Below are 10,331 nucleotides of genomic sequence, written 5' to 3'. Positions count from 1 at the left end.
GCTGACATGACAGGCAACTCTGTTCTACATCATACCGTTCTGAACATGAACCGACTATGTAGACTGAAAGGCTCCCATGTTAGCGGAGACCGCATTCACGGTAAATGCTGCATGTCAACTCATTTGGAAATGACATTTCAGTGATCGATTGTAAGTGCCCTCGGTCATTCATTGTTCAACCACTCAAGGTCTCTGCTTGTGCAAACAGTTCCTATGTATCTGTGATTGAGAATTGAAAAATGTTTTATTCTAGGCTTGTCAAATGTGGATGACATTTCCCCTCACACAATCCCTATGTTTGAGTTAGGGTTTTAAATCAAGTATTACTGACAGTTGTCCATGTTCCCTTATACTCCCACCATGCAAAGGTTCAAAGCTTAGTATTTTTCCATGAAATAAACTGGCTATGGTATGAAACTGTTTAACATTAAGACATTTTCTGTGGTTTAAAGAGGGATACAGCTGGTCATGGAGTAGCATTACCTCAGAATGGGCTTGTCATGGATCTGGAACTAATAAAACGTCCTCCTGCCCAGCATCGGTAAGTAATGAATAAAGTGACTGGTAGAGTATCCCTGTTTTCAGACTGTAGATTAGTGTAAGTTTGGTCCACTCAGCATAGTGAGGTACAGAACTTGTCCCAGTACAACTCAAAGCGATCTAGTCTACAATTAAATCAACCATGGACGCTTTGATAAATTGGTAGCAACTATGACTTGACAAATTTAACTGACTAGGATGCAATTTACAAAAATATTAAATTGCCTATTACACAAGTGATCCCTCTTCTCTGCATATATCCCTAGTAAGAAGTAGACAGCAAAGACCCAGTGAGGCAAAAATAAATACAACTGCCTTGAAAAGGGCATACAAAATGGATAAGCATTTGTCTCTGTGCATTTAGAAACCGTTCAATCCACTTTAATACATGTAGTTAACAGTTGAGGAATGTTAGGATTTTGTAGTGTTCGACTAAATCCAGAACACACACGGGTGAATCTCATTGGAATTTAGTTGTGGTACGAAAATCTGACAATCAATCTTGGACCGTCCTAATTTAAGATCGAAGACTTTCAAACTGACATCAATTCAACAAAAATAGGACATTTTTAAATGAAAGTTAAAAAAATAATTATTACATATGGTATGTTATCAAAGTGCAAGAACTGAAGACTGAGGCAATACTGTTGTGAGTAGGAATAGAGAGCAGATTGATTGTATATCTAGTCAAACAACATGGCCATCCAGAGACCGGTGACAAACAGGTTGATAAGGCACTTAAGTGTCCATGGAGGTCAAACCATCTCTGGGTGCTCAGAGCAGCTTTCTCTGGCCAGTACATTTCAACATGTGCTGCCCAAACTATAGGTCAGGTAAAAGAGACAGGAGCAAATTAGTTTCCAAACTCGCATCAAATATTAGATCAGATTATTTTATAAAATCTAAAATTTTAGTCATGCTTGCACTTCTTACCATGGGTGTCTCTGGGTGTAGTTTCACTACAGGGGCTGGGGTTTTCAGCCAGTGCTGCCTTACCTCGAGGCCAGAGAAAGTTAAGCAAATGACAACCCAGACACACAATAGCCAGAAATTGACAGATTAAGGTTTTACAGTGTAGTTTGAAACTATAAGGCCCAAACTGGGGAGTCATGGGTGATGTAATAGTAGTATCAGTGTTGCTCTTACCAGGGGAACCTCTACTTTGTCAGTCTTGGGGAATTCAGAACAGAAAGGTTTCAGTTCAGAGGCTGGGAAGTCAAACTCCTTGTTCTCATTGCTGTTGTGGCGATAGCGATGGGCGAACTTGCGCTTCAAGGCATTAGCGATGAGAGACGCAGCATCTGTGGGCTCACTAGGCTTGGCTTGGCTCTCCAGCGGGCTGGACAATAATACACAGGAAGTAAGGGAAAAATCTGTTTTAGCTGGAAATTAGTCAAGTTTTCAGTTAGTAAAACAGAGTTGTGCCCATCTTCTAATGTAGAAGTCAGAAGAACATGGTGCCCACCTCTTAGCAGGGCGTAGCTTGACTTTGCCGATGTCTTTAAGCACATCCAGCATGTTGGGGACCTCTGCCTGCTTGGGCTCCTGGTCCAGCAGTGTCTGGCCATCTGTCTTCTTCCCACGGCGCTCCTGGATGAGGTCAATGACCGAGAAGCTCCGCTGGAATCCCATGAGTGGAGGAGGGGGAGGGGCGCAGGGTGGTGGAGGGCGACCTGGGGCAGGAGGACCACCTGGGGCTGAGGTGAAGGAGAGAACTTGGTGAGACATGTATAGCTTAGACAATTATGCCATAAAGCTTCCATCTTCAGACAGATAGGTCATTAGAGGAAAATGTAGAAGTACTGCATCTTACTCAGCAAATTTTATTTAACTAGGCAAGTCAGTTACAATTCTTATTTACAATGGAGGCCAAACCCCAACAACACTGGGACAATTGTACACCGCCCAATCACGGCGGGTTGTGAAACAGCCTGGAATCTAACTAGGGTCTGTAGTGACACCTACCACTGAGATGCAGTGCCTTAGACCACTATGACGTGTTTGAACTTTGTTTGTGTTTAGAAAATTATTTCTTTACCCTTTAGTGTGTGTTCCGGGGTTCTCTGTTCCATACCTGGTGTCTGTGCGTTCTGTTCCTGGGTCAGTACTATCTGTGCGATCTGGGCTTTGAGTTTGGCCAGCTCCATCTCCAGAGCACTGATCTTCTGGATGGCCTCATCGTTGCTGCGGATTTGACCCTGGGGCTCTGGCTCGGCCTGGTGCAGGCTGGGTAATGATCTACGTCTGGGCAAAGGCAGGTGAGAACGGAACATGAGCCCGGACGGTGCTTCTGACCTGAATGGGACCAATGGTAAACAAGCACCATATTAGAAGAGAGGAAGATGTTATAGTTAACACATGAGCAAATGAACTGCCTAATGAGCAGTGTATGGGTCAATAAACAGTAGCTTTAAGGGCAGCATCACAGCTTGAGAAAGTGTGGCCGTTCCACGGCCCACTCCTCTTCTTACCTCAGTCTTCCAAATCCAAACCAGTAATTTTCATCTTCCTTCTCTTCCCTGTCGATCCAGACAACATCAGCCAAAGAGGCAACCAGTCCATTCTGTCCCCCAGCACTGTTCAGAACACTACCGTCTTCAGTGTAAAGATTGAGCTGAGACACAGGGCAGCCATATTAAACAATACACCTAAACATTCTCCTTACATACCAGAGGATTGGGTCAACGACAAAAAACTCAGTCCTGTTTAGCCACACACGTGCCATTCTCATCATATGACTCAAAACAGCATTCACACTACTTGGAAATGTATTCTGACAGACAAATTTTTTTTGTCAACCAAAGCCAACGGCGAACATTCACGGTACAAGACGGCAACAAGGCCGATCCTTATGCCGTCTATCAATAGCCTGTCAAGGCAGATTCTTATGCCGTCTACCAATAGCCTGTCAAGGCAGATTCTTATGCTGTCTCTAAAAAAAACTCAGCATAGGAAAGGTAAGAAAACAGGACAGTGGATAGTCCTAATAAGGACCTTTGGTATGCTGGTATGCTACCAGAAATGTGTCAGCAGCACAAGGTTACTATTACAGGTTTCCAGGTGAACTGACCTAAAGCAGACAATGCATTCCTCACAGAAAGGAAGGACAGCTAAAGAGAGGGAGAAAGAAAAGTGTTGAAAAGACAAACTGAATCTAAAGACTGATAACAGGGAACTAACATGACTACATAAATAAACTTTATAAACAACTGTTCCTGTGACTAATGCAAAAATGTTTTGTTTTTTACCAGACTTATGTTTTATCTAAACATTCAAAAGGCCCCGTAATGCATTTTCACCAAATTGGGGCAAATGGCAAAAACAAAAAAAACTATTTGGTCCTTTAAAAACCTTGTGAATGTAAAATAGTGTACTATAACTTGGAAAATAAACAGGACCCTGAATGACATAGATGTTAACAACATTAGGGCTGTTTTTCTAAAGAAGTTAAATACACTTTGTGTTTAATTTATTTTGCCGCGATACTGACATCCCAGTGCTACTAATAATCAGCACGTAGGTTCATGTTTTCCATTCTGTTTAGAGTTGGAGCATCAAAACAGATGAACAAGCAGGAAACCACTCTTGATGAAAGTGACTTAACCATTAGATCAGAATACATCAGGCCACAACGCTAAGAAAACATGACAAGGCTTGGAGAGGACAGTCACTGTAGCAAGCGCTGACAAAGTGATTGACCTTGTTTCAATAACTCACACAGATCATACTCTGTCAAAGTATGGCAGCAGACAGTCTACAAAGAATAGTATCAATCACTTTTAGTTCTATAACATGTCATTGATCATTGGAGACTTCCGACATAGTATGCCTGCCTTCTCTGTCGCAGATACAGTCTTACCTGAAAATGGACCCTGGGGCATGGTTTAAGGGGAAGATTGGTGGCTATTCTTCTCACAATACTCCTTGAGGACCCATACGCCTTGCCTGAAAAGCCAAAGTCCTGCCAAAAATAAACACGTAGGCTTATGGTTACGTACTACAACCAAGATAATGGGTACGTCACCATTAAATCATGCCTTAAAGACAGTATAATGAAAGAGCCATGAGGACAAGATGTGCAACATGGAGACTTTAGTGATCCACAAATTACATGTACAGTTGAGGTTTGAAGTTTACATACACTTAGGTTGGAGTCATCAAAACTCGTTATTCAACCACTCCACAAATTTCTTGTTAACAAACTATAGTTTTGGCAAGTCAGTTAGGACATCTACTTTGTGCATGACAAGTAATTTTTCCAATTTTTTTTTTTACAGATTATTTCACTGCATCACAATTCCAGTGGGTCAGAAGTTAACATACACTAAGGTGACTGTGCCTTTAAACAGCTTGGAAAATTCCAGAAAAATGATGTCATGGCTTTAGAAACTTTTGATAGACCAATTGACATAATTTGAGTCAATTGGAGGTACCTGTGGATGTATTTCAAGGCCGACCTTCAAACACAGTGCCTTTGTTTGATATCATGGGGAAATCAACCAAGACCTCAGAAAAAAAAATTTGTAGACCCCCACAAGTCTGGTTCAGCCTTGGGAGCTATTTCCAAATGCCTGAAGGTACCACGTTCATCTGTACACACAATAGTACACAAGTAAAAACACCATGGGACCACGCATCCATCATACTGCTCAGGAAGGTGCGTTCTGCCTCCTAGAGATGAGCGTACTTTGGTACGAAAAGTGCAAATCAATCCCAGAACAACAGCAAAGGACCTTGTGAAGATGCTGGAGGAAACAGGTGCAAAAGTATCTATATCCACATAACCTGAAAAGCTGCTCAGCAAGGAAGATGTCACTGCTCCAAAACCACCATAAAAAAGCCGGTTTGCAACTGCACATGGGGACAAAGATCGTACTTTTTGGAGAAATGTCCTCTGGTCTGATGAAACAAAAATAGAACTGTTTGGCCATAATGACCGTTATGTTTGGAGGAAAAAGGGGGAGGCTTGCAAGCCGAAGAACACCATCCCAACCGTGAAGCACGGGGGTGGCAGCATCATGTTGTGGGGGTGCTTTGCTGCAGGAGGGACTGGTGAATTTCACAAAATAGATAGCATCATGAAGACAGAAAATGATGTGGATATATTGAAGCAACATCAAGACATCAGTCAGGAAGTTAAAGCTTGGTCACAAATTGGTCTTCCAAATGGACAATGACCCCAAGCATACTTCCAAAGTTGTGGTAAAATGGCTTAAGGACAACAAAGTCAAGGTATTGGAGTGGCCATCACAAAGCCCTGACCTCAATCCCATAGAAAATGTGTGGGCAGAATTGAAAAAGCGTGTGTGCGAGCAAGGATGCCTACAAACCAGTTACACCAGCTCGGTCAGGAGGAATGGGCCAAAATTCACCCAACTTATTGTGGGAAGCTTGTGGTAGCCTAAATGAAACAATTTAAAGGCAATGCTACCAAATACTAATTGAGTGTATGTAAACTCCTGACCCACTGGGAATGTGATGAAAGAAATAAAAGCTGAAATAAATCCCTCTCTACTATTATTCTGACTTTTCACGTTCTTAAAATAAATGGAGATCCTTACTGACCTAAGACAGGGAATTTTTATTAGGATTAAATGTCAACTGAGTTTAAATGTACTTGGGTAAGGTGTACGTAAACTTCCGACTTCAACTGTATACACGCATGACTAAGTCGGTTTGGATAAAAGCATCTGCTAAATTTTGATCTCAAGAAGCTTTAACTTTGTCTAGAGCCCCACGCTGCTTATGAATATACTGTAAAAATTTAAAAAATGCTAAAAAGTCTGATCGATGACAGATATCTGGTCTGACCACGATAGGGCTGTGGCTGTCACGAAATTTCCCCAGGCGGTGATTGTCACGCAAATAACTGGTACTTGACCATTAATTAACAAACGCATTTAGCATCTCCTGGCTTCCACACATAGCCTACAAGCCACTGATGCAGACCTTTGGAACATCTACAATTTTAAAAAGTAATACATCCATATAATATAGCCTCCACTATCACAATAAGTCCATTATTTATTTTAGGCAAGTCTAAATAAGCATGATATGAAGAAAATGTTGTCTATTTCAGAAGAACAGAATAGCATACTCTTTAGTTGTCCTTATGCTTGGGTCCTGATCTGGCTCTGCTAAATGGCTGTGGGCTACACTAGTTCCTTTAGTAGACTTAGAATTCCATGGAATTATTTTCTAGTATGGAGAATACAATTAAACAAAGCTGAATAAAATAGAAAATATATTTTCTCCAAACGATTTGAGGGAGTGCGCACATTTGGCTATTCTCTGTTGAGCAGTTAACAAAAAACAGGTATTCCTATATGCTTAACTTAGAGTTATTAATGTAACTTGTTCTACAAACATTGGGCTATACTTTTTGATTTTTAATTCATTGCAAGGCTGCATGATGCGACAAATTATGATTTGAAAAAAGTCACTTAAAAAGCATGAGCTCTGCTTTGTTGTTTTTTTGCGCAGGCTGTACACCCAACATCAGTCACTCATTCACAATTTGACAAGCACTTGATAATAGCTTGAATTTCATGGCAGCATCCCCTTAGTGTGGCTGTAATGTACCCTAAAAAAACATCTATGCCTTTTCCAGCCAGTGTCTGTTAAGCTCCCTTCTCCCCGAGTGCTCCAAAAATCACCTCTCACTCACATGGCTCTCCATCACGTGATTGGGTCTTTCTCGTAGGCTACAAAAGACCGACACACACATTGGGGACACAACTGCAACTTATCCAACTTATCCAATTCCTAGGTGCATATTGAAGATATTGGAAGGACTGTCCACATTTGTTTAGTCAGCCAACAAGATGAGTAGGCCTGACGAACAACAAAAGCACTATCCTATGTCAATGTACTATACCCCATAGTAAAAGTTGACCTACTCTATTCTGTGCGAGAGATAAATATTCCAAACATAGTCTGGGACAGTTGTGGGATGCAATAGAGCCCAAATTAATACAACCACTAGCATTAAAAAACTTTTCATGCAATGTGGCTGACGCAACAGATCAGAACCTTAAGCTTAAAAATCTTGTTAAACCATTACGCTATTTCTTCACATTATAAGCACAGCAATGCGCACACGGTAGTAGGCTATAAACGCAAATTTTCCATTATCGTAAAATATCATTATCAAAAGTGACCGCAAATGTAATTATACATGTAATGTTTTTATTATAAAAGGTGCATTTTGTTTTTTCCCAAAATTGTTTCTCTCGTCTCGTCGCTACAATCCCCCAATGGGCTCGGGGAGGTGAAGATGGAGTCATGCATCCTCCGAAACATGACCTGCATAACCGGCATGCCACAAGGAGTCGCTCGAGCAGGATATGTCAAGTAAAGGCCCACCAGTCAAACCCAATTGTGCACCGTCCTATGGGACTCCCAGCCACGGCCAGTTGTGGCACAGCCAGGGAAATGAACGCGGGTCTGTAGAACGCCTCTAGCACTGCATGCGATGCAGTGCCTTAGACCACAGCGCCACTCAGGAGACCCATAAAGGTGCATTCTTATGGTTTAAATGATCTTCCCCAAACTTGAAACTTACACGCTGTTTATGTATGCCAGTTAGGCTCTAAACACTTTGTAAAGTGGATTAATGTGCATCATTTTATTAAGTTACTTGGCCACTTTATTTGTGATACAAAATATAGGCCTATGGGTTAGGCTACATGAGGTGTGCGACTATGAAAAATAAGGCTTTTTTCAATGCTGGGCATCATTCACAAGTGATAGGCTAATTGTCACCCATCATACTATTCTTGATTTAATCTTGTCTTTAAACTAAACAATATGTGTGAAATTAGTTTCAATTTAGAATGGACCATTATCATGCACCTGTCTCAAAACAGGGACAGGGAAAAAAAATATACATGTCATCAAATAGTGAATGGAGGACGCTTTTCCTGTGGTTCATTTTCATGCCAGCCAGGTAGGCTATATACACCTGTTGAAAATATAAGCAATGTGCTTAATATTAGAAACTTAATAAATATTGTAGGCCAAGCCTATAGAAAGCTGATGGGAGCCGCCTCTTTTTAAAGAGGCCATCACTCTGTTTCCTCACACAATTGTATAGCCTATAGAAATGTTGCACAACATGAGCTCATGAGCTCTCATGAAGTGTTTGATTAGATTTTCAAATACATTTGCATTGATGTCAGAGTAATTAGATGGACAATAGAGTGCTGAATACCAGGCAGTGAGCAAGTTCAGTCGGCTACTAATGACCAGCATCAGAGCTTGGAGAAACCTAATTACCATGACTAAACGCTCACATGGAATTTGACTGCCTTGACTGCCGGTGTGGCGGTAATACTGTCACCACACCAGCCCTAACCATAGCAGTCTATTTAAAAAATTAAAAAGCACATACCAGGTTCTTTTCTATCCTTGTATTTCCTTGACTCATTTTATCGATGCGTTTCAGAGAGGCCGTTGTAGAGTAGTCCACAAAAAAACATCTTCTCTGAGGTAGTCTGGGGCAATAAGAGGGAGACAAAACAGGGAAAATACCTGTAGTTATTTTGAGCAACACCAAGGCAGCAATATGTGGAGAAAACACAGGTCAGGGTTAGAGTCCGTTCCACATTCTTATTAAGAGTACTGACCCTCACATATCATTAGACAGAGACGCAAGCTGTCAGTCATTACAGTTAAAGGTTTTCCCATGTGATAGTTTTTTGCCTTCCTCCAGTTATTTTTAAGTTGTTCATTTTATCTTATCCTAGCCATCACCCGACTTCTCTTTGTATTTATAATCGTGATGACAAGTTTTATACCTGTTTTTTTAGGACCCCCTGGCTTAAAGCGCTCATAGGCTCCCTGGCTGAGAATAAATGAAAATGTTGATTTGACAGTTCATATTCTTGTGTGGCTTCTGCTTGTCTGCAACGGCTGACATGCAATAATGTGCTTGATATGCCATACTGTACTCTAAACCTCATTGCATATCGACCAGTGCAGACTGTAGCTAGTTACTGTGTGTAGACAGACAACTTGCCAGCATCCCTGACATACGTTCGCAAGTTGCTGCGTGTAAATAGCTAACGTAAATCCTAAACTGTCTGAAGTAACTTAACTAGCGAGGGATGAAAGATAGTAACTGTTGTTTTTTTATTGTCTGTAAATATATATTGCGTGACAAACAACTTATAGTAGTTAGGTTAAGTATCTTGCCATAAACCTCTATTTCCATATGTAAGCAAGCATAGTGAATGGTTTGGATACCTATAACATGTTAGTTAGCTACCGGCTAAACTAACTAGCAGTAGCTAGCGAAACTTCTTCCTAACCAAGGGGTTGAGTGTTCCGTGGTGTACAGTTGGTTAACGAATCAAACAAAGGATCACTGGGTTTTTAGCAGTAGCAAAGGCTAAATCATAGCTACATTCGTAGATCGAATTTGATCAAATAAAAACTAACTCGTGTCCTTACGACAACGTCCAATAACAGCTTTCTGTTCACCTCAATCAACCCTAAATGTTCACTTTTAAGTCTCCTTAGTCCTGGCAAAGTGAGTAGGCGGGAACATGTTTATTTCTTGACGAATGGGTTGGCATTTTTTTTTATAAACCAATAGGCATTGAGGAATTGTTTAGGTTGGGCGTGTACAATAACTTTATGATAATATTATTGGTTGATTATAATGAATAGCAGCACATCAACTGACCACATGCAGTATTGTCAGAAAGGAGGCGTACCCACGGTCTTTGTCATTCGTTTTACGCCATTAATGTAGCAAGTCTTGCATAACGTGGACAGTTGTGAAATGT

General features: G+C 41.0%; 1 protein-coding gene across 5 annotated transcripts; it reads right to left on the bottom strand.

The window, feature by feature from the left end:
• Window positions 1-895: 895 nt before the first annotated feature.
• Window positions 896-10,077, bottom strand: LOC135517243 (mitochondrial fission regulator 1-like). 5 transcript variants are annotated; one of them, XM_064941367.1, is made up of 9 exons: window positions 9,982-10,077; window positions 8,933-9,035; window positions 4,400-4,501; window positions 3,012-3,154; window positions 2,615-2,835; window positions 2,006-2,237; window positions 1,687-1,879; window positions 1,474-1,531; window positions 896-1,362 (listed from the first exon to the last, which is right to left on the bottom strand). In XM_064941367.1, exons 2-9 carry the CDS (start codon window positions 8,966-8,968, stop codon window positions 1,136-1,138), a joined length of 1,212 nt encoding a protein of 403 aa, XP_064797439.1. In that variant the 5' UTR covers window positions 8,969-9,035; window positions 9,982-10,077; the 3' UTR covers window positions 896-1,135. The 5 variants fall into 5 exon arrangements, with proteins under 5 accessions (XP_064797439.1, XP_064797440.1, XP_064797443.1 ...); XM_064941368.1 differs by having other exon boundaries at window positions 2,615-2,784; XM_064941369.1 differs by having other exon boundaries at window positions 1,189-1,362; window positions 1,474-1,536.
• Window positions 10,078-10,331: the final 254 nt, after the last annotated feature.

Source organism: Oncorhynchus masou, chromosome 28 (assembly GCF_036934945.1).
Source record: "Oncorhynchus masou masou isolate Uvic2021 chromosome 28, UVic_Omas_1.1, whole genome shotgun sequence".
Taxonomy (NCBI): Eukaryota; Metazoa; Chordata; class Actinopteri; order Salmoniformes; family Salmonidae; genus Oncorhynchus; species Oncorhynchus masou.
The sequence above is the reverse complement of the archived record's forward strand: the minus strand, read 5'-3'. Positions and strand labels throughout refer to the sequence as shown.